This window comes from Salvelinus namaycush, chromosome 19, assembly GCF_016432855.1.
Source record: "Salvelinus namaycush isolate Seneca chromosome 19, SaNama_1.0, whole genome shotgun sequence".
NCBI classification, from domain to species: domain Eukaryota; kingdom Metazoa; phylum Chordata; class Actinopteri; order Salmoniformes; family Salmonidae; genus Salvelinus; species Salvelinus namaycush.
In genome coordinates this window covers 35,078,105-35,103,324 of record NC_052325.1, presented here as the reverse complement: position 1 = coordinate 35,103,324, position 25,220 = coordinate 35,078,105, and the positions used below count along the sequence as shown (strand labels likewise).

The 25,220-nt window shown below is 41.2% G+C and overlaps 1 protein-coding gene across 1 annotated transcript; it reads right to left on the bottom strand.

Moving 5' to 3' along the window:
- Positions 1-2,432: 2,432 nt before the first annotated feature.
- Positions 2,433-24,197, bottom strand: LOC120064001 (protocadherin-17-like). The gene is made up of 5 exons (XM_039014310.1): positions 21,711-24,197; positions 20,336-20,394; positions 19,997-20,169; positions 15,432-15,441; positions 2,433-3,033 (listed from the first exon to the last, which is right to left on the bottom strand). The coding sequence occupies exons 1-5, from the start codon at positions 24,195-24,197 to the stop codon at positions 2,433-2,435; spliced, it is 3,330 nt and encodes a 1,109-aa protein (XP_038870238.1).
- Positions 24,198-25,220: the final 1,023 nt, after the last annotated feature.

The following is a 25,220-nucleotide window of genomic DNA, read 5'->3' as shown; positions in this document are numbered from 1 at the left end:
TAAGTGATATCTTAAAGGATCTCAAGGGGTATATTCGACCACATTGCCTGAGTCCTTTCAGATTGACATTCTGCTATCGCCTGTTTTCATGTCTAGTGTTTTAAAATTCTGGGGATTGAAGTAGAGGAGTAGAGCGAGCGATGTGATATTATTGCCTGGCATTTCATTGGGAATCAGTTGCTGTGACCCACGCAATTTCCCCCTCAAAGAGTATTTCAACTTATGCAGATGAGCTCATCAGAGCCGCCTGCTGAGCAGCAACATCTCGGTCTGGAATTGTCAATACCAGCAACGAAAACAAATGCAAATCAAAATCTAAATTAATATGTTTCCCCTGAGGAGGGAACTGAGTCTTACTTATATTCGTCTCTCAGAACATAACAGGACCCTGTTATCCCGAAAACAAGCACTGTGGCATTCTCAGTGAGATGACACACAGATGTCATATGTCTTCTACTGCTTCAGATAAGACAGGAGAAAATAGAAAAAGCAATTAATGGGGATAATTTAGTTATTGTGAAACACATAGCCTTTTGAGATGGTGATCTAATTTAGCACAAATCAATGCATCATAATAAAAATACAATTTAGTGAATAGTCAGTAGAGTAGCAGTAGAGTAGCCTACTGTATAAGAGCCAGATGAGTTGGAAGGGATTCAAGTTCCCCTGTTATGCGGCTTTAGTCACTAGCAGAACCCATGCCACTGTTTGATAGAGCTACAGACAGCATCAGAGGGAATAACATGGTATGTTTGGAAAGAGCTGAACCAGCAAAGACAGGATAAACGAGCTAGGGCTGCCATATCATTGCTGTTGTCCATCACTTTTACCTGAAGTGCTTACCCCTGCTAGGGATTTTATTGCACTGGTGCTCTTTCTTGTTGGGAACTAGTGGTTCTCATGACAAACGGTTTCTATTCTGCTCAGGATGGTACAGAATGGGATGTCAGGAAGAGGAAAATTGATTCAAATGGACGGCTATCCTGCAGCTGGCTTTAATTCAGGCACACCAGTGTTAAACAAATTCCCACGTACCATACACTGGGGACTTGTTTAATGCTTAAGCAGCATAGAAGCATCATAGGTTTGGCTGATTTGCAGTTTAATGAGGTACACTAGTGGGCTGAGGTCGATGAAACTTGCATAAACTACAGATGTAGGATCTTAATTTGAGCCAGTTTGCTACAGCAGGAAAATAATCCTGCAGCAACAGGAAAGGTGAATCATTATGTGGATTATAATGAATGGACATTTTTGTAGGTGTTGATACAGTGTCCCTAAGGGAAAATCAAGCCTGAAATTTCAAAGTGGAAATTACAATCTTCAGAAACCATTTTAAACCTCAAATACACTACAAGTTTAAAATTGCAGAAACTTTTCCTGCAACAGGGGGGATCAAATTAATTAAGATCCAACATCTGTAAAGCATTTCATATTGTCTGATTTCATTTGTTTGCTGTAAAAGATAATTAGTTGGTGTGTAAAAAGAAAGGTGACTGCGGTTAAGAGTACGATAATATTAAGTTAACTTGAGAGTGGGATCTCGACCGCTATTTTAAATAGTCATGGCTCGTGTTGGTGTGTGTTTGTGGGGTTGCAGATTTTTCTGACAGTTGATTAAGCAAGATAAATCATGTCAGCCCTTGAACCATACCTTGGAGAGAGAATTATGATCCTCAGGCATAACAAAGCTTAATAGCTTTAGAGGCACCATTTGTCAAAAATAATTACATTCCATGTTTCGCAGTAGCACATGTGTATACAAATTTAATAACAACAAGTACAGCAGCTTATATTCACTTGAAAGCTCAGCTTATTTGCACATAAACTGCAGAGAAGACGACGATAAAATTACAAATACATTCATAAAAAACGGTTAGATTTTTCAGGGACCTCAAATTGTTTTATGAAAAGCGACATTCCCTATTTTACCAGAGCAGAGTCGCATTTAAACGTTCATAAGACACTTCACATTGTATTATACTTGAATGATATGTATTTCAATTGTCTGAAATATCCAAATAATGTTTCTCATACACTACAGTAAGTGAAGACAAAACATTTCACTGTACATAAGCAGACAGGACTCAATAGCTTAACAGGAGCAATTCGTTCAACAGCCTCACAAAATTGGAGCTTGAAATGTGTAAAACACGGACATCTAAATTGAAGGGTATACCATGAAAACACGTAATGGCATGAAAGCAATGGTTTTCTTCCCCTTCCGCTCACAGCAGTCAGAACCAGGAGCACACACTTTACTTTGAACAACAAACCACAGAATCAAAAAAAGAGAGTTCATGTCTGATGGTTTTTGGTTATACAATGCATGTCTGGAACCTTCCTGGGTCAAAACAAATTACCCCTCCGTCATTCATCTGTGACCTCATCACATGGCGGCCAAATGAGAGCAAGGCCCAGACTTTGACCTTTTAGTTCCCAGAGTCCCGCTGGTCCAGATTGACGCACTCCATCCCCCCACATTCCTGGCTGATGATCCCAGATCTGATCCCAGAGCTGTGGATAAGGCTGTTGGACAGGGACTTGGGACTGAGGTCGCAGGACAGGTACGACGGATCCTCCAGTTCCGTATGGGGTGGTGAACACTGGCCATCTGGGGGTCCGTAGGCACTGCTGTCTGAGCCCCCCTCCCCGACCCTCCCCATCTCCTCCCTGGGCCCTTTGGTTGGGGAGTCCAGGGGTGTGTCCCCCTTGGTGGGGCTGCTGGACACGGAGGAGCACTCCTGCAGCAGGGGACTGAGGCCGCGCTGAGACTTTAAGTAGGGTTTGACGTTGGCTACTAGGATGATGCTGTCCCGCTGCTCCTTCCCGAACGTGCTGAGGGTTCTTCTGGCTGCACTGCGGTTGAGGCTGCCATAAATCTCTGTCTCCACCATGGCCTCCATTCCCACTGGGATGAAAAGGTTGGTGCGATTATCGTCGCTGTCTGCTTGGCTTCCTACACGTAACTTTGGCATCCAGCATCTGTCAGAATGGCCCAGTGCACGACATTCATCTGTGCAGTGAACAGATCTGCCTTGTCCTAAGGAAAGATTTACAAAGTTCTTATTAAATGACTGATGATCGCTTTACAAAGTATAATCAAATATGCAAGTTAAAGAACACAATTAAATTCAGAGCCAGCTCAATCTCCTCCCACACATACTGAAATAAAAAGCATAGAAAAATGAATAAATCATTTCTAGGGAATAAGTACAACCACTCCAATTTCCAGTCTGTCAGGACCAAGATCAAGAGAAAATGTGAGTTCAAAATGCATATTAAATCAAAAGGGAGAACAAAATGACAACAGTTCGATTATGTAAACTGCAACGTAGGTCTCACACATTACAATCACTGTGCTTTGAAGGCATACCCACCAAGGTAGACGAACCACACATTACAATCACTGTGCTTTGAAGGCATACACACCAAGGTAGACGAACCACAGACTACAGTCAAGTGCCCATTGCATTCTGTCTGTCTTTCATCTCCAGTCAGAGGGGAAAAAAACCAAACAGTTTTACATATATACATATAAAAAGACCAACAAAAAAAAACTATATTTGGAGGTAGCGCTCACCACTGCAGAGAATCTAGCCTTTGACAATGATGTAAAGAGAGAGGTCTGTATATTGAAAAGGTTCATTGAAGCATTTGCACTTTATATTTTGGACTACTGCATTTATGTCTGAGAGAACTAAAAAGCCAGTTTTGCATTGCCTTCTCACTGTATGCAGTGAATTCAAATTAGTTCAGACAATTAAGAATGAATATAAGGGTATGAGCACCCATTAATATAGGTGCTAACAAGGCATTTTATGTTAATTTTGCAACACATATGGCAAGTGGTTAAATATAGGAAACTATCATATCTCGACTCACAGTGACCATTTATTTTCACAGCTAATAGGCAAAGAAGCACACCTGGCCTGGAACAATAGCTCTTCGTTATCAGGATTTGTGTGTTCATGTCTCGTACAACACAGACCAACCATGCAGATGTACAGTAGGATCTTAACTTGATCACCCTGTTGCATTCCAGGAAAAAGTGTATTTGAGGTGTTAACAAGGATTTCGAAACTTGTAACTTACATTTTTAAATTTCAGACTTGATTTTCCCTTACAAAAAATATATCAACTCTTACAAAAATTCCCATTAATTATAATCCACATAATATTTCACACAAAAATGTATTATTTTCCTGCTGTAGCAAACTGGCTCAAATTAAGATCCTACATCTGTATGTTGCCTCCTTCCCTTGTACATACAATAGTGTAGCTATTCCTAAAGACATTGGTATCTTACAAAAAAAAGCAAGAGTAGACAGGCTGTGCCTTGCCATGATCCTGCCACAGTCAGTATAATTTAAATCTCTTAAGGCACCTTAGAGTTCGAGGACTAATCATGTTTAATGGGTCTACAATTGCAGTGATATGCCTTGTGGATGCTTTTTAAAAGCCAGGGACACAAAGGACCCATTTAAAGGGATCACACGGGTGGTGTACTATGGTTAAGTTGAAGGGAAAAACATGTTTTCCAAGAAAAGAACCTGCCTGGTCATTATAAATAGAAACAGACAAAGCCTAGCAACAGAGAACCCCAAGATGTATGCACCTGGTTTCTCCTGGAGACAATACATATTCAGAGGGGGACGCAATTGAGAGATGCACAGGTGCATAAATTACCTGTATCAAAGCTGAGAGGAGACTGGAGTCTTTGATAAAGGTGAAAATACAAAAACACTACTTAATCCACTGTTGTGGCCTTTTGTGTTAGGGCTTCTCGGGATATGATTCAAAGACTGCTCGGTTTTCCTGTATAGTGCTCTTTGCATTAAGCATTAAGTCTAAACTATTGTTCCAGGCTACCTGCACAACTTGCTGGATTTCAATACTTATTTTCCTAGAGATAAAGAACATATACTGTATCTACACTTCCCACAAACCAGTATGTGTGCACTGTGGCCTATAGAAAATATACATAATGCAGAAACCGTCTGACTTTTCGTGCTTGGAGGATGAACTGTCTGCACACTCAATGTACATTCAATGTAGAACTGACAAACCCTTACAGTACACATTTAATGCGACAATTAGCTTCGCTTTAAACTGCTGTACATTTTCTACAACCAAAGACAACTCAGAGTACATCAGAAAAAAAGCGTTAACACAAGCTATTAATATTAAATGCATTGCCCCAGTTCTTTGCATTTCTCTTATCTTAAAAATGTAGTCCTTTAAATTAATTGACATTCCAGTCAAGTAAGCATCAGTGCTGTGTGTAAATTCAACTCTGCACATATGAAACATCTCTTTCAATATCTTTCCATTTGATTGGCCTTTGAACAGGGGCTGGAGAATCAGACTCAGAAATATGTGCTCCAGAAAAGTGTGATTGAATTTACACCTCCCACAGAGAGAGCATGGCCCTGCCGTTTCCCCTGACACACACGCACATACACAATCCCACACGTCCCCCTGGCAACCACAACAGTGTGCCCATCGCTGTCCTCCTGAGCACGCCACAAACAAACAGCTCATAGCAATGCAAATGGGGTGGAAAGCACTGCACAGGGATCTGATGACCACAGCCATTCAATTCCAAGACACTTCTGTCTCTCACTGAGGGAAATGAGAACCAGCCCCACTTCAGTCAAGTCCTCCATTATCTTTCCGACTGCAGACAAACTGACTTTTATGGGAGACGTGCCTTATCTTTTATATGCATCATATCATGCAGGAAAAGAGCTACATAAACCAATCATAATCCGACCAGTGGTGAAAAGGACTTGACTGGTGGAAATTGAAATTCATCAATGATTGTATGATTCTATTGAGCACGTCAACAAGACTTGACATAGCTGGTATGACATACTCCTATTTTTTCTATGTCCATTCTAACAGTCCATTCTAACAGTCCATTTAAGATTCCAGACAAGGCAACAGAATGTCGCCCGCAGAAAAGCCGTATGAAAACATTGTCAGGAGCCACCAAAAGCTACCTGTCTGTTTGTACTGAAAGCGTCTGTCATGCTCCTTTGTCCCTGTCTTCCAATTCAAGCTTGAAGGAAGTTTATAATCAAATAATGAAATGATCAAATGAGACAGCCATAGAGGTACACTATACCATGCATATGAGCTCGTTTGAATGCTAAAGCCGGCAGAGGATGTTTGAACATTCTTTCCTTCAGCCAATGGACCCTTTTATCCTCTTAACTATCATCTACTTTCCACTCTGGTGCCTTCATTTCATCTTGGCAGTGCAGCTCAACATTTCTGCCACAGGACTCCAATGCAGAAAAAATATACATTGAAATATATTTCCTGTACTCAAAATGGACTCCAAATTAATTTAGGTTTTTGTCTAAATGTACACTACCGTTCAAAAGTTTGGGGTCACTTAGAAATGTCCTTGTTTTTGAAAGAAAAGCATATTTTTTGGCCATTAAAATAACATCAAATTGATCAGAAATGTTGTAAATGACTATTGTAGCTGGAAATGGCTGATTTTTATGGAATATCTACATAGGCGTACAGAGGCCCATTATCAGCAACCATCACTCCTGTGTTCCAACGGCACGTTGTGTTAGCTAATCCAAGTTAATCATTTTAAAAGGCTAATTGATCATTAGAAAACCCTTTTGCAATTATATGTTAGCACAGCTGAAAACTGTTGTGCTGATAAAGAAGCAATAAAACTGGCCTTCTTTTAGACTAGTTGAGTATCTGGAGCATCAGCATTTGTGGGTTCGATTACAGGCTCAAAATGGCCAGAAACAAAGAACTTTCTTCTGAAACTCGTCAGTCTATTCTTGTTCTGAGAAATGAAGGCTATTACAAGCGAGAAATTGCCAAGAAACTGAAGATCTGGTACAACACTGTGTACTACTCCCTTCACAGAACAGCACAAACAGGCTCTAACCAGAATAGAAATAGGAGTGGGAGGCCCCGGTGCACAACTGAGCAAGAGAACAAGCACATTAGAGTGTCTAGTTTGAGAAACAGATGCCTCACGTCCTCAACTGGCAGCTTCATTAAATAGTACCCGCAAAACACCAGTCTCAACACCAACAGCGAAGAGGCGACTCCGGGATGCTGGCCGAATGCTGGCAGAATTCCTCTGTCCACTGTCTGTGTTCTTTTGTCCATCTTAATCTTTTCTTTTTATTGGCCAGTCTGAGATATGGCTTTTTGTTTGCAACTCTGCCTAAAAGGCCAGCATCCTGGAGTTGCCTCTTCACTTTGGACATTGGGACTGGTGTTTTGCGGGTTGCATGTTCAATAATAGTGGCTAACATGTTTTTTTAATAATTACCCATTCTCTCTCTCCCATATCCCACATATACAACTATCTCAGTCAAGTAGTGAATGTCAAGCACATATTCAACCACAAAGACCAGGGAGGTTTTTCAATGCCTCGCAAAGAAGGGCACCGATTGGTAGATGTGTACAAATAAAATAAGCAGAAGCTAAATACATTACATTTCAAAAGTATTCACCCCCTTGGTGTTTTTCCTATTTTGTTGCATTACAACCTGTAATTTAAATGGATTTGGATTTGGATTTTATGTAATGGACATACACAAAATAGTCCAAATTGGTGAAGTGAAATGAAAAAAAACACTTTTTTTTTAACGGAAAAGTGATGCGTGCGTATGTATTCACCCCCTTTGCTATGAAGCCCCTAAATAAGATCTGGTGCAACCAATTACCTTCAGAAGTCACATAATTACTTAAATAAAGTCCACATGTGTGCAATATAAGTGTCATGATCTGTCACATGATCTCAGTATATATACACCTGTTCTGAAAGGCCCCAGAGTCTGCAACACCACTAAGCAAGAGGCACCACCAAGGAGCTCTCCAAACATGTCAGGGACAAAGTTGTGGAGAAGTACAGATGAGGGTTGGGTTATAAAAAAATATCTGAAGCTTTGAATATCCCACGGAGCACCATTAAATCCATTAGTAAAAAATGTAAAGAATATGGCACCACAACAAACCTGCCAAGAGAGGGCCGCCCATCAAAACTCACCGACCAGGCAAGGAGGGCATTAATCAGAGAGGCAACAAAGAGACCAATGATAACCCTGAAGGAGCTGCAAAGCTCCACAGCGGAGATTGGAGTATCTGTCCATAGGACCACTTTATGCCGTACACTCCACAGAGCTGGGCTTTACGGAAGATTGGCCAGAAAAAAGCCATTGCTTAAACAAGAATATAAGCAAACACGTTTGGAGTTCTCCAAAAGGCATGTGGGAGACTCCCCAAACATATGGAAGAAGGTACTCTGGTCAGATGAGACTAAAATTTAGCTTTTTGGCCATCAAGGAAAACGCTATGTCTGGCGCATACCCAACACCTCTCCCCACCCAGTGAATACCATCCTCACAGTGAAGCATGGTGGTGGCAGCATCATGCTGTGGGGATGTTTTTCATTGGCAGGGACTGGGAAACTGGTCAGAATTGAAGGAATGATGGATGGTGCTAAATACAGGGAAATTCTTGAGGGAAACCTGTTTCAGTCTTCCAGAGATCTGAGACTGGGATGGAGGTTCACCTTCCAGCAGGACAATGACCATAAGCATACTGCTAAAGCAACACTTGAGTGGTTTAAGGGGAAACATTGAAATGTCTTGGAATGGCCTAGTCAAAGCCCAGACCACAATCCAATTGAGAATCTGTAGTATGACTTAAAGATTGCTGTACACCAGCGGAACCCATCCAACTTGAAGGAGCTGGAGCAGTTTTGCCTTGAAGAATGGGCAAAAATCCCAGTGGCTAGATGTGCCAAGCTTATAGAGACATACCCCAAGAGACTTGCAGCTGTCTTTGGGGGGGTGAATTTGGGGGGGGTGAATAGTTATGCACACTCAAGTTTTCAGTTTTTTTGTCTTATTTCTTGTTTGTTTCACAATAAATCATATTTGGCATCTTCAAAGTGGTAGGCATGTTGTGTAAATCAAATGATACAAATCCCCCCAAAAAATCTATTTTAATTCCAGGTTGTAAGGCAACAAAATAGGAAAAATGCCAAGGGGGGTGAATACTTTCGCAAGCCACTATATCCCTTTACGCATGGTGAAGTTATTAATTAGGCTTTGGATGGTGTATCAATACACCCAGTCACTACAAAGATACAGGCTTCCTTCCTAACTCAGTTGCCAGAGAGGAAGGTCACTGTTTAGGGATTGCACCATGAGGCCAATGGTGATATTAAAACAGTGACAGAGCTTTAATGGTTGTGATATGAGAAAACTGAGGATGGATCAACAACATTGTAGTTACTCCACAATATTAACCTAAATGACAGAGTGAAAAGTAGGAAGCCTGTACAGAATAAAACATATTCCAAAACATGCATCCTGTTTGCAACAAGGCACTTAAGTAATACTGCAAAGAAATTAACTTTCTGTCCTGATTATAAAGTGTTATGTTTTGGGCAAAATACGGCACAACACACAACTGAGTACCACTCTTCATATTTTCAAGCGTGGTGGTGGCTTCATCATGTTATTGGTATGCTTGTCATCAGCAAGGATTAAGGAGTTTTTTTAGGATAAATAAACAGAATACAGCTGAAAACCTAGTTCAGTCTGCTGGGGGACTGGGAGTTGAATTCACTTTTCAGCAGGACAATAACATAAAACACAAGGCCAAACATACAGTTGAAGTTGGAAGTTTACATACACTGAGGTTGGAGTCATTAAAACTCCTTTTTCAACCACTCCACAAATGTCTTGTTAACAAACTATAGTTTTGGCAAGTCGGTTAGGACATCTACTTTGTGCATGACACAAGTAATTTTTCCAAGAATTGTTTACAGACAGATTATTTCACTTATAATTGTATCACAATTTGTATCACAATTATAACTGTATCACAATTCCAATGGGTCAGAAGTTTACATACACTAAGTTGACTGTTCCTTTAAACAGCTTGGAAAATTCCATAAAATGTCATGGCTTTAAAAGCTTCTGATAGGCTAAATGACATCACTTGAGTCAATTGGAGGTGTACTTGTGGATGTATTTCAAGGCCTACCTTCAAACTCAGTGCCTCTTTGCTTGACATCATGGGAAAATCAAAAGAAATCAGCCAAGACCTCAGAAAAAAAATTGTAGACCTCCACAAGTCTGGTTCATCCTTTGGAGCAATTTCCAAATGACTGAAGGTACCACGTTCATCTGTACAAACAATAGTACACAAGTATAAACACCATGGGACCACGCAGCCGTCATGCCGCTCAGGAAGGAGACGCGTTCTGTCTCCTAGAGATGAACGTACTTTGGTGAGAAAAGTGCAAATCAATCCCAGAACAACAGCAAAGGATCTTGTGAAGATGCTGGACGAAACTGGTACAAAAGTATCTATATCCACAGTAAAATGAGTCCTATATTGACATAACCTGAAAGGCCCCTCAGCAAGGAAGAAGCCACTGCTCCAAAACGGCCATAAAAAAGCCAAACTACGGTTTGCAACTGCCCATGGGGACAAAGATCATACTTTTTGTCCTCTGGTCTGATGAAACAAAAATAGAACTGTTTGGCCATAATGACCATCCTTATGTTTGGAGGAAAAAGGGGGAGGCTTGCAAGCTGAAGAACACCATCCCAACCGTGAAGCACGGGGGTGGCAGCATCATGTTGTGGGGTTGCTTTGCTGCAAGAGTGGACTGGTGCACTTCACAAAATAGATGGCATCACGAGGAAGGTAAATTATGTGGATATATTGAAGCAACATCTCAAGACATCAGTCAGGAAGTTAAAGCTTGGTCACAAATGGGTCTTCCAAATGGACAATGACCCCAAGCATACTTCCAAAGTTGTGGCAAAATGGCTTAAGGACAACAAAGTCAAGGTACTGGAGTGGCCATCACAAAGCCCTGACCTCAATCCTATAGAAATTTGCGGCAGAACTGAAAAAGCGTGTGCGAGCAAAGAGGCCTACAAACTTGACTCAGTTACACCAGCCCTGTCAGGAGGAATGGGCCAAAATTCACCCAACTTATTGTGGGAAGCTTGTGGAAGGTTACCTGAAACATTTGACCCAAGTTCAACAATTTAAAGGCAATGCTACCAAATACTAATTGAGTGTATGTAAACTTCTGACCCACTGGGAATGTGATGAAAGAAATAAAGGCTGAAATAAATCATTCTCTCTACTATTATTCTGACATTTCACATTCAGAAAATAAAGTGGTGATCCTAACTGACCTAAGACAGGGAATGTTTACTAGGATTAAATGTCAGGAATTGTGAAAAACTGAGTTTAAATGTATTTGGCTAAGGTGTATGTAAACTTTTAATATTACTTCACTACATTACTAAAGAAAACAATGTACTTTTTACTCCATACATTTTCCCTGACACCCAACAGTATTTGTTACATTTCGAATGCTTTGCAGGACAAGAACTGGTCCAATTCACACATGTATCAAGAGAACATCCCTGGTCATCTCTACTGCATCTGATCTGGCGGACTCACTTAATAACACAAATGCTTAATTTGATATTTATGTCTGAGTGTTGGAGTGTGCCCCTGGCTATCCATAAATAAAAAAACAAATACTAATTGAGTGTATGTAAACTTCTGAGCCACTGGGAATGTGATGAAAGAAATAAAATCTGAAATAAATCATTCTCTCTACTATTATTCTGACATTTCACATTCTTAAAATAAAGTGGTGATCCTAACGACCTAATACAGCGAATTTTTACTAGAATTAAATGTCAGGAATTGTGAAAAACTGAGTTTAAATGTATTTGGTTAAGGTGTATGTAATCTTCCGACTTCAACTGTACACTGGAGTTGCTTACAAAGACGACGTTGGATGTTCCCGACTGTTCCAGTTTTGACTTAAATCGGCTTGAAAATCTATGGCATGACTTAAAAATGGCTGTCTAGCAATCATCAATAATCAGTTTGACAGAGCTTGACGAATGGGAAAATATTGTATAATCCAGGTGTCCAAAGCTCTTAGAGATTTACCTAAAAAGACTCAAAGCTGTAATCACCGCCAAAGGTGCTTCTACAAAGTATTGGCTCAAAGGTGTGAATACTTATGTAAATTAGATATTTCTGTATTTAATTTTCAATACATTTGCTAAAATGTCTAAAAACGTATTTTCACATTGTCATGATGGGGTATTGTGTGTTGACGGTTGAGAAAAAAACATGTTTTCACCTCACATATGAATTGCAGTTTCACATGTTAAAAACCTTCACATGTGAAAATCGGATATGTAAAACACATTTGCCGTTTCACATGTAATAAAACTCCACATGTGAAAACCACACTTTCACATGTGGAATTGCAAGTTCACATGAAATCCATTCACATGTGAAAATCTAACTTGCAGTTTCACATGTAAAAAACATTCACATCATTAAAATCTAACTTTCACATGTGGAATTGCAAGTTCACATGTGATGGTGAAATGTTGTTATTCTCCTCACATGTGAAAAGGTGGTGTTAACATGTTGCAGTGGCAATGTTTCCACATATGGATTTGCAAATTCTGTAATGCCATTCTGTAAAAAGGTAACTTAGCCTACCTGAGTATAAATATTCAATATGCATTATTTCTTATTTCTGAGCCATCCATTGAGTGTTACTGCTGCAGACACACGCCTCTGTTCTTCATACGTTGGTCAGTGACCGTTGGAAGAAGAACAGAGAAAAAAACTGAGAAGCTAACGCTCCGTGTCTCCTTATTTATCCTGTTTAACATGTTACAATTAGTACTGGCAGAGTTAATCAGTTAACTCAAGTTAACTTTTTGTAATTTAATGCACAATTTTTGGGGGGCACATTGTCCGAAAGTGTTCAAAATACATTGAAAACATCCACAATAAATTACAGCTCAATTTTAGCAACTCTATAAAAAAATGTAATCGTTTAACAGCCCTAGTTGACATTAAAGTGTGAAAATACACATGTGAAAGTGTAACGGACATGAGTCGGTCATGGTTGAAAATGATCACGGGGTGAGGTAGGCCCGCTTGCGACTTCAAAATTAGTGTTGGCCCTCTTGGTCGAATGGTCAAGACGTTGTGTGAGACCCGGGTTGTAATCCCGACCAGTTACAAAGGCACAAATGTGAAACTTATAATATCACATGTGAAATGTTGGGAAACCACATGTGTCTGAATCAAGTAAAAAAATGTACATGTGAAAAATCCATGTGAAACTTCACGTGTGTCTGAAAACCAACTGTCTGTTTTTATCACATTACATTTCCAAGTGATTTGTTCACACGTGTTCACACATATTTGTCTGAAAACCATGCTTATTGTGTGTTTTTTTTGTTGTTGTAAGGGTATACACAAATTATGAGTATTATGGTCTAGCTAGCTCGGTAAAAATAGAAAATTGTATATACTGTAGCGGAAAGCTAAATTTGCTAAGTTGGCTAACCAACTGTTCCTTGCTATAGCTTCCATTGATTGAGCCCAACAATCAAACATGACTGCGTATACCGATTAGCCAGCTAGCTAGCTACTTCAATAACTCTTCAAATGTGTCTGCCTTATTTTGTTTCCATTAGTTGAATGCAGATGATGTGCTGACCTGAAGGCATGATAATGTAAATTAAAGCAGTGCAAGCCTTGTAATTGTGTTTGTCAATGCTAGGCAAGAATTGTATTTTGGACAAAATGTGTCAGAAGAATGCTGGACGAGCTGCAAATCTGCAGAACCAAGCAGAACCATGCAGTCACTTTTAGTTATAAACTGCTGATCAATTAATACATCCCCCTAATTACTAATTAACCTGTCCACAGCAACACTGATGATCCAAACTGATGATAGCTGATGTCCTAAAGATAGCAGCATCATTTTTTTAGGTAAGATAGAACATTTGCTAACTAAGGTGTTTAATAAGCAGTCAAGCAATGTATATTTTTTCCCAAATTTGATTCACCATTTCTCTTTTCTTCACAGAGGTAAAGATATTTATAGCTGAATGACTTTGTAAGCTTTGACTGTCATGTTTCTAACTCCTCTATTAATCTTCAAATGTGTCTGTTCCATTTTGTTTCCGTAGGTCATGAACAGCCAAAATCATGTTTCATGAAATTTAATGATATTTGACGGAAACCAGATCAAAGTATGATGACCAAAGTCTGAAAACTGTCTGTTGCTTCTACATTGATAAAGTTTGATTATAAAGTTACTGGTGCCCTCCCCATGTCAAATGCTTTAATTAATTATTAAGGGGACAAGGTGACATCACCTTAACTCTCATTTGAATACACCAATGGTAACATGATATTTTCTTACCTAGTATCGCCTTGTAACCAACATCGGAGAAGTCATGTTTGCAGAGGGGCGTGGCTTATATAGATATATAGCTACACTACTGGTGCCAAGATTTAACTGTGGAGTGTCAGCTAATATAATTAAATGTTTACCCTATTCATGTCTGGTGTTAGCTAGTTACTGGCTAGCTAGGTTTACAGCCAGCATGGAACAAAAGGGAGGAGGGTCGTTCAAAACTCAGACGCAGTTGTCAAGTCAACACATCTGTTATTTGCTGCTGTGAACCGCATCACAAGAGACCTGCCAAATGGGTGATGTTTTTTTTATATCATTAACTAGGTTTCCATCCAACTGGAGAGCAAAATATTTTAGCGGCACCTCTCGTTACAGTGAAGAGAAAAATGTTTAGTTTTAAAGTTAATTTCCTGCAATTCTAGTCATTTTGCCATGGGGCGGAGAGAAGAATGTGCAGTTTTACAGCTAATTTCCTGCAATTCAACACATTTTTGCCATAGGGTGGAGGAATATGTTTGCCGTTTTTAATATGATAACTGATGATCAAATGGGCCCCACCCCGGTCGGTAATTTGACCAAGTTTAGATTGCTGGCCACTAGACTAATTTACCAATGTAGAAATGTTACTTCATCTGTAGCCTAATAAACTGCATGCTTTCCCGACATGTCGTAGTGGGAGGATCACACAACATGTCATCATGTGACTCTAAGTTTACTTTGATATGATGGTCATATCAAATATCATATCAATATTTGCGAGTAAAAACGTTTCTACTCACATTTTTCACATATTCATTTTACCGACACAAAAAGATCCTAGTGTTTTATTATTTTTTGACATTTGGAAAGTGTACAGAAACATTTCCATCAGGCCTGTCATAATAGCTTTTATCCGCCATGTACTTTACTCGCATAAAAAAAGTTAGTGATTTCAATTTGAGTTGTTGTTTCAGTTGCTTTGGGCGTCACCACATTTGCTTAAGATGATGTTACTGCAGCATTGCCCACTGCATCCAACTTGCTTGACATAGGCGTTTCAAAGAGGTATCAGTCACGGAGAGCTCTGAATATAAACTCCCCACCCACTCAGCCTGTCTTTTCAAATTTCCTGGTAGTTGGCCATGAAAGAAAAAGTACTTTTCAGAATGACTGTTCAGGACCTTTAATGGAAGAATATGCCGTGTAGCACAGAAGATCATTAAGTAATTGTAAGTAGAGATTAATAAGGCTTGGATTTGTGAGTCAATGCTAAGAATGTTGTCCAAGGGAATGGACTAAACGGGAAAGAAAAATGTTAGACATGCTGCAATCCTTTTTAAAAACAATGCACATCATTTTGAATTCTAAATTGCCTATCTGCAATTTAATACACTCCCCTAATTCCCCTGTCCACAGCAACATCGATGGTGCAAACTGATGGTGCCTGCCTGATGTCTTAATGAAAGCAGCGACATTTTTGAAAGTAAGATTGAACTTAAGTTGAATATGTGTTCAATAAATGCTCAAGCAATCTACATTATTTTCCAATTTGATTCAACATTTCCTTTTTCTTTACTGATACACTACACAACCAAAAGTATGTGGACACCTGCTTGTCGAACATCTCATTCCAAAAATCATGGGCATTAACATGTTGGTCCCACCTTTGCTGCAACAACTCCACTCTTCTGGGAAGGCTTTCCACTAGATGTTGGAACATTGCTGCGGGGACTTTATTTCCATTCAGCCACAAGAGCATTAGTGAGGTCGGCGATGATGTTGGGCAATTAGGCCTGGCTCGCAGTCGGCGTTCCAATTCATCCCAAAGGTGTTCGATGGGGTTGAGGTCAGGGCTCTGTGCAGGCCAGTCAAGTTCTTCCATACCAATCTCAACAAACAATTTCTGTATGAACCTCGCTTTCTGCACAGGGGCATTGTCATGATGAAACAGGAAAGGGCCTTCCCCAAACTGTTGCCACAAAGTTGGAAGCACAGAATCGTCTATAATATCATTGTATGCTGTAGCGTTAAGATTTCGCTTCACTGGAACTAAGGGGCATAGCCCGAACCATAAAAAACAGCCCCAGACCATTATTCCTCCTGCACCAAACGTCACAGTTGGTACTATGCATTGGGGCAGGTAGCGTTCTCCTGGCATCCTCCACCAAACCCAGATTAGTCCGTCAGACTGCCAGATGGTAAAGCATGATTCATCACTCCAGAGAACGTGTTTCCACTGCTCCAGAGTCCAATGGCGGCGAGCTTTACACCACTCCAGCCCGAAGCTTGGCATAGCAATCTTAGGCTTGTGTGTCTGGCTGCTTGGCCATGGAAACCAATTTCATGAAGCATCTGGAGAACAGTCGTTTTTTTACAAAAAAACAAAAAAAGTACAAAAAAGTATGAATGTATGTACTTGTAAGTCGCTCTGGATAAGAGCGTCTGCTAAATGACTTAAATGTAAATGTAAATGTTTTATTTAACCTTAATTTTACTAGGCAAGTCAGTTAAGAATAAATTCTTATTTACAATGACGGCCTACCCCGGCGAAACCCTCCCCTAACGCAGACGACGCTGGGCCAATTGTGCGCCGCTCTATTGGACTCCCGATCACGGCCGGGTTGTGATACAGCCCGGGATCAAACCAGGGTCTGTAGTGACGCCTCTAGCACTGAGACGCAGTGCCTTAGATCGCTGCACCACTCGGGATGTCATCAGTTGTGCTGATGTTGCTTTCAGAGGGAGTTTGGAACTCGTAGTGAGTACTGCAACCGAGGATAGACGATTTTTACGCGCTTCAGCACTCGGTGGTCCCGTTCTGCGAGCTCGTAAGGCCTACCACTTCACGGCTGAGCCGTTGTTGCTCCTAGACGTTTCCACTTCCCAAGAACAGCACTTACAGTTGACCGGGGCATCTCTAGTAGGGCTGAAATTTGACGAACTGACTTGTTGGAAAGGTGGCATCCTATGGCGGTGCCACGTTGAAAGTCACTGAGCTCTTCAGTAAGGCCATTCTACTGCCAATGTTTGTCTATTGAGATTGCATGGCTGTGTGCTCAATTTTATACATCTGTCAGCAACGAGTGTGGCTGTAATAGCCAAATCCATAAATTTGAAGCGCTGTCCACATACTTTTGTATATATAGTGTATGAAATCAGATGAAACACCCCACCAGAAGCAATCAACAACCCAGATTCAGTTCCATAATTGTTTTAAATAAAATATTTACAGATTTCGTAATGCAAAGTTTATTTAATGTGACATTGAAAAATATAAACATAAAATATACAGTACCAGTCAAAAGTTTGGATACAACTATTCATTCAAGGGTTTTTCTTTATTTTTACTATTTTATACATTGAAGAATAATAGTGAAGACATCAAAACTATGAAATAACACATATGGAATCATATAGTAAATAAAAAAGCTTTGCACACCTTTGGCATTCTCTTAACTTGCTTCACCTGGAATGCTTTTCCAAAAGTCTTGAAGGAGTTCCCACATATGCTCAGCACGTGTTGGCTGCTTTTCCTTCACTCTGCGGTCCAACTCATCACACACCATCTCAATTGAGATGAGGTTGGGTGATTGTGGAGGCCAGGGCATCTGATGCAGCACTCCATCACGCTCCTTCTTGGTCAAATAGCCCTTACACAGCCTGGAGGGGTGTTGGGTCATTGTCCCATTGAAAAACAAATGGTAGTCCCACTAAGTGCAAACCAGATGGGATGGCGTAACGCTGCAGAATGCTGTGGTAGCCATGCTGGTTAAGTGTGCCTTGAATTCTAAATAAATCACTGACAGTGTCACCAGCAAAGCACACCTACACCATCACAACTCCTCCTCCATGCTTCAAAGTGGGAACCACACATGCAGAGATCATCCGTTCACCTACTCTGCATCTCACAAAGACACAGCAGTTGGAAACAAAAGTCTAAAATTTGGGCATATCAGACCAAAGGACAAATTTCCACCGGTCTAATGTCCATTGCTCGTGTTTCTTGGCCCAAGAAAGTCTCTTCTTATTATTGGTGTCCTTTAGTAGTGGTTTCTTGCAGCAATTTGACCATGAAGGCCTGATTCACACAGTCTCCTCTGAACAGTTGATGTTGAGATGTTTCTGTTACTTGAACTCTGTGAAGCATTTATTTGTGCTGCAATCTGAGGTGCAGTTAACTCTAATGAACTTATCCTCTGCAGCAGAGGTAACTGGGTCTTCCTTTCCTGTGGAGAGCCAGTTTCATCATAGTGCTTGATTGTTTTTGCGACTGCACTTGAAGAAACTTTCAAACTTTCTTTCTTGAAATTTTCCAGATTGACTGACCTTCATGTCTTAAAGTAATGATGGACTGTCATTTATCTTTGCTTATTTGAGCTGTTCTTGACATAATACGGACTTGGTATTTTACCAAATAGGGCTTTCTTCTGTATACCACTGCTACCATGTCACAACACAACTGATTGGCTCAAACGCATTAAGAAGGAAAGAAATGCCACATATTAACTTTTTACAAGGCACACCTGTTAATTGAAATGCATTCCAGGTGACTACCTCATCTCGCTGGTTGAGAGAATGCCAAGAGTGTGCAAAGCTGTCATCAAGGCAAAGGGTGGCTATTTGAAGAATCTCAAATATAAAATACATTTTGATTTGTTTCACACTTTTTTGTTACTACATGATTCCACATGTTTTATTTCATAGTTTTGATGTCTTCACTATTATTCTACAATGTATAAAACAGTAAAAATAAAGTCAAACCCTTGAATTAGATGCATTTCCAGAATACATTTGAAAATAAAGAATTGGCCAAATCATATATTTTCTAAAATATATTTCTTACTTTTTTCAGATGCATTTTAAATACATTTTCAGATGTATTTTAAATACCTTTTCAAATGCATTTTAAATACAATTTGCAATGTATGTCAAGATGTATTTTAATGTATATATGATTTGGCCAATTCTTTACGTTTTCAAATGTATCCTGAAAATGCACCCAAAATTATATTTAAAGAAATAAAAAAATAGTATCCAAGAGTTCATCTGACTCTGATGTAGATCAAATCCCGAAGTATCCCTTTAAATGTATTTTTTCCCATATGGGCTGAGCTACATTATCATGCTGCCTCATAGAGCTAAGATTTAATTACTGCTGCCTATGTCCTGTGTAGCTCAGTTGGTAGATCCCGCTGGTCCCGTGTTGCTCAGTTGGTAGAGCATGGTGCTTGCAACGCTCGGGTTGTGGTTTTGAATCCCATCCGGGGCCAGTATGAAAATGTATGCACTCACTACTGTAAGTCTGCTAGATCAGGGTTTCCCAAACTTAGTCTTGGGCCCCCCCCTGGGTGCACTCATCATCAGGCTATGATTATTTGAATCAGCTGTGTAGTGCTAGGGAAAAAACTCAAATGTGCACATGGGGGGCCCCCAGAACTGACTTTGGGATACCCTGTCCTGAATGACTAAATTGTAATTGCATAGCATTCATACTGCTGAAATCTTGTTTAAGTATTATGATTTCAGGAATCTCTTTGAGGTGTACACTGTACTATCATTATTTGCTTTAGCTTTACCCTGAGGATGGTACTGTAGGATTGGGGATAAACAGACTGTGTACATGTGTTTGTAGTGCATTTTGGCTTGGTGCAGTGATTGGAAAAACAAGGGTCTGATACAAGTGTCCGTTAAGCATCTTCAAGATGTCAGAGAGAGAGAGAGAGAGCTTCCACTCACCCTGCTCGAGAGGCTGGCCATTAACCGCTGTGGCTTTCATCTTGATGGCCTCCCTGGCAGACGTGTCGCAGTGGGAGCCTTTATTAGTATCCTGGTCACTATCAGCCTGGTCACTATCACCATGGCCACTGTCTCGGAGGCTCGCTCGCTCTGCATCCTTAAATGTTGAGCTGCTGCAGGATGAGGAGACGGGGGAAAAACATAACTCATTGGTGGTGGCTTCCGTCTGTCTTTCCTGTGATCGCCCTTGCGCCCTATTTGACGTGCTTGTTCTGATGGCTTGATATTGAATAGAATGTAAATGGCGGTTGTCAGGTAGTTATCATTTAGCGGCCTTACCTTTGAGCAAATGGCTGCCTGTTGGACGTATAATTGGGCTCCGAGGGAAAATTATCCGTCTGAGAATTGAAGAGAGATAATTATTTGTGTATTGTGCACCAGAATAGTTTCCCTGTGTGCAACAGTTTATATGAGCAACATGACATATTCAAAGGACACCTCCATTAACTATGGCTTGGCCTGCATTCAGATCTGTACATCTGAAGCATTTAGGAACACATTAAATCCTTACTTGCTACATCCATTTTTTGAACTCTGTCTAACTCAGCTTTTTATCAAAACAGAGGCGGGATGTCCACTTTGTTATTGTTTAAATTAAGGACTCTAGCTTCAATAAAGCATATTCCAGTGTGAGAGAGCAGCAGCTATCAGTGGCTCCCTGATAAGAACAAATCTCCTTTATGTCCATATGTGCCTGTTTGGCGAGGGAGAGAAGAACTGCATCAGCCACTGTCATCTGCATCCTTGTTTTTTCTCATCTTGAGAATAATGTGTTTGTGTTGATCACACCCACATGCCCTAGCAACTGGTGACAGCGCCAGCTCTTGTCATCAGTGTTATCATCTCCAAATGAGACTGTCTCGGAGACTGTCCTAGATATTTACATAATTTACAACTGAAAAGACCGCTGTGCTAAATAAAATTACATGCACTCCTTGTCAATTTAATATGCTGGCTTGCATAAGCAGCCTTGTCATCTCTTACAAGGCAGGGCTGGACCCTATTAATGGCTTATCTTGCCAACATTGGATTTGGATTTGTGAAACTGGCCCATGTTTGTGGAGGGCAAGAAGTGGGATTGTAAGGTTATGCTGTGTGCATCTAGCTGTCTGGCACAAAATATTTCACTAATGTGATCAGACAAGCTGTTCAAACACCTGTCCAATCCCAGATTTCGGGCAGGGTTTTGTTTTCACTCTGTGGCAGGAGGATCTGGCAGTGGCAGTACAGCAGCGCAGTCCAAGACCCACACGGTTTGCATATCTTACAGAAATGGTTTCCTGGTTATTTAGACCACCTGTAAGGTGCTGCTAGAAGTGACTCATAATGGGACAATTTGGTTAGGATCTCTGTGGAGGAAATGTAGATCACAAACAATCTATTCTAGCACACTAACAACCGGTATAAAAAATACAGTATCTTTTCATATATTATTTCTTCAATATGCTTGTGGTGTATCATGCTGCATTTTTTGTCCTTCAATCTGCATCATATGGCGCCAGACAGGGAATACAAAATGATAACAAGGATGTCTGATTGCATGGTGCCTGAGTATTGATTTGAAGAATTACATATCTTGTGGCAGATTTGTATAAAATACCATGGAAGAATAAAAGGCCATAAAAAAATATGGTACAATGATTCTGTTTCTCACCTGTATCACTGACATTCTATTCATAGGAGTCTCTGTGGTAAGCCCCGCGAAGCTTGAGTGACAGCCAGCCCGAGGCACCGTCAGGCTGTTGGAGGTGGTTTTCAGGTACATGACCTCTGACCTGGGCAGCGTGAGAGGCAGGGGGCTGGTCGTCTGGTAGTCGAAACAGATAGGTGAGGTGATGAGAGACGGGCTGCTCACCACGTTCATCCTGCTCACAGAGTCCCTCTCCTCCATCTCGCTCTGCACCAGCATGATTTCATTCTTGTTGATCCTTTTCTTCTTGCCCTTCCCCACTGGGGGATTGGAGTTGGAGTACTCAGCCATGCGGCACTTATAATTCCCAGCCTCCTTATCTTGATGCTTGGACTTAACGGCGATGGCAGTCATGACAGCCAGCAGCATGACAGAGATGATGCAAAGGGTGACGATGAGGGGCAGGGACAAGTCCCAGTGCTGCTGCTCCCCGCTAGCCCTGGACTCCCCTCCTGCCATGGCTCCTGTGCTGGCCTTAATGATCAGCTTGGCCACAGCAGAAAGTGGGGGCTTGCCGTGATCGGTTACCTTCACTACCAGCTCTACAGCTGGGGCCACATCCTCCCACACAGCATGGGCAGTCCTGACCTCGCCGGCCACAGGGTCCATCTCAAACAGGTGCTCCTCGTTACCCTCAGAGATCTCGTAGGTCAGACGACCACTCTCGCCGTAGTCGTGGTCGACTGCTCTTACCGTGGTCACTATGTACCCCAGGCCTACATTTCTAGGGATCATGATTTCTGCAGTGTCATTTAGCAGGAGGGGTAATACGATAACTGGTAGATTGTCATTGACGTCAAGCACACTGACCCTGACTGTGGCACTGCTCTCCATATGAGGAGACCCTGCGTCTTTAGCTTGAACATTGAACTCAAAGAACTTAGTTTGTTCGTAGTTGAAAGACCTTGAGGCGTATATGGCTCCGTTGGTAGGATTGACAGACACGTAGGTGTAAACTGACACGTCTCCGATGTGCGATGGCAAAATGGAGTAAGACACAGTTCCATTCCGACCTATATCTGGATCATGAGCCAGAACTGAGCCTAAGTACTCCCCTGGGATGTTGTTCTCAGGCACCTGGAGCACATAGATGGTCTTGGTGAAACGTGGTGCATTATCATTCTCATCTAAGATTTTCACTGTGAACGATTTGGTGTAATTCAACGAAGGTATTCCGTTGTCTCTGGCCACTATAGTCACGTTATATTCGTCTTTCAGTTCCCTGTCTAGAGGTCTGTCTGTGAGCAGAGTGTAAAAATTATCATTGTTTTCCTGCAGCCTGAATGGTACATTGCCAAGCACTCTGCATTGGAGCTGGCCATTTCTCCCAGAATCCTTATCAGTGACTCTCACCAGGGCGATGACAGATTCTGGAGGCGCTGCCTCACTGATAGCTCCCTGACGGACTGAGACAAAACTTATGACAGGCCAATTATCATTCTTGTCAAGCACTTTGACTGAAATCTTACAATGGCCAGGGATGGGGTTAGGCCCCAGATCCTTGGCCTGCACGTCAAATTCAATGGTTGGATTCTCTTCATAGTCAATTTCTCCCTGAATCTTTATTACACCTGTGTTGGGGTCAATAGAAAACAACTCCTGGACTCTATCAGATGCATATCCACTGAAAGAATAGACTACCTGTCCATTGCTGCCCTCATCTTGGTCTGTTGCATTCAGATCTATCAGCATTTTCCCAGGTGGTGAGTTTTCAGGGAGCTCCAGCACATAGGCGGGTTTGTCAAATACTGGGCTATTATCATTTGAATCAGTAACTCTCACATTGATTTGCATGGACCCTGATCTTGGATACTCCCCTCCATCAATGGCTGTCAAAAGGAGGGTATGATGGGACTGATCCTCCCTATCTAGAGGTCGCTGAACTACCAATTCAGGATAGATGGTTCCCTCGCCCCTCAATTTCAAGTCCAAAGAAAATGTATTGTAATCATCTCTGGTGACCTGATAAGTCTTTATTCCGTTTCCCCCAGAATCTGAGTCATGCGCAATTGTTAGAGGGAAACGTGTCCCAGCAGCTGCATTCTCTGAAATATCAATATTGATGTGATCTGAGGGAAAACCTGGCGAGTTGTCGTTTATATCCACTACATCAATCTTGATCATGCATATTTCCTTGTCGTTGGCAAACACTTCCATGGAGAGCTGACACTTGGGGTTGCGTCTGCACAATGTCTCCCTGTCAATTCGCTGTTTGGTAAAAAGAAGCCCACTCTCTGGGTCCACATCAATGAGATGTGGAGCAGAATTCTCCAGAACTCTAAAGTTAGATTTTTCCCCTCTCTCCACCGGTCCAAATCCGGCATCCTTAGCAATGTTTCCGATAACAGTTCCAGGTCCCTGCTCCTCTGGAACGGAATAATTGAGATTTTTCAGAGTCCGGGCTTTAGCCCAAAAGAGAAGGAAAAAGATGACAGGAAGACGCATATCCATTTACTGTGTAGGATGCGCGTGCTTAAAAATTCCCGTTTTAACTTCCAACCTGTTGATTTGTTCAGTGACCACACTACGACTAAAATCACACGAGACAGGTAGTTTTGTATCCAACACAACGGAGAGGTTATTAAATCGATTTCTTGCTATCTTTTCTATATTTTACGCTGTCCTTTTAACCTCCTTCACATGCCGTACAGCTATGATGAACTCTTTGTGTAAACAAAGATGAACGCCCAAAGACATATCACGCGTTAACGCAATACAAAATGTAATATGTGGCAGACGTGATTCGCTGGTGCGGTGAATAAAATATATTCAGTGATTTTAAAGCGCTTATGATTTCCCTTGTTGCTACAAGGTTACAAACGTTTGTACATCCCGCTATGCTGAAGGTTGGGCAGTACAAAAGCGCAATGCCCTTATGCGACATCTATAGCCTACCTAAAGCAAAACACTGAGATACTCATTAATTTAACCATTCATATCCCAGCATAGTCAGCGACCATCTATACAGTATACTTTTTCTGAGCGCTACACACTGTTGCATACAGGTTATGTACACATGGACCAACCCATAGAGTAAAGCAGATGCAGCAAATAAATATGCTCCTTCGGGACCACGTTTTACATTTTCCTTTCATTCACGAACATCTGGTGAGCGATAAGGACTTTTGCCCGATAATTGTCCTATAATCAGTCCAGTAATCCGGTAATCCAGTCCAGTTGGACCTTGTGCCCTTGCATCCTGCATTGATTCGGGGTAAGAACATCAACAATGCTCCTTTAGAGGTTAAACAAATCCAAGACTTCAGGTGCACAACGTTGTAGATTTTTTCGATATGGTCCCCAAATAATTCTGTGTTCAATTATCCGGTCACGTCAACAGTTGAAAACAGCTCTCTTGGCATTGAGATCTGGTTACCACTAGAATCCTCCCGACGCCCTACACACTGACTCCAGTTTATATCTTGGTGCATTTAACATTGTTTCTGATCGTCTTCCAACCAATGAGTGAAACTG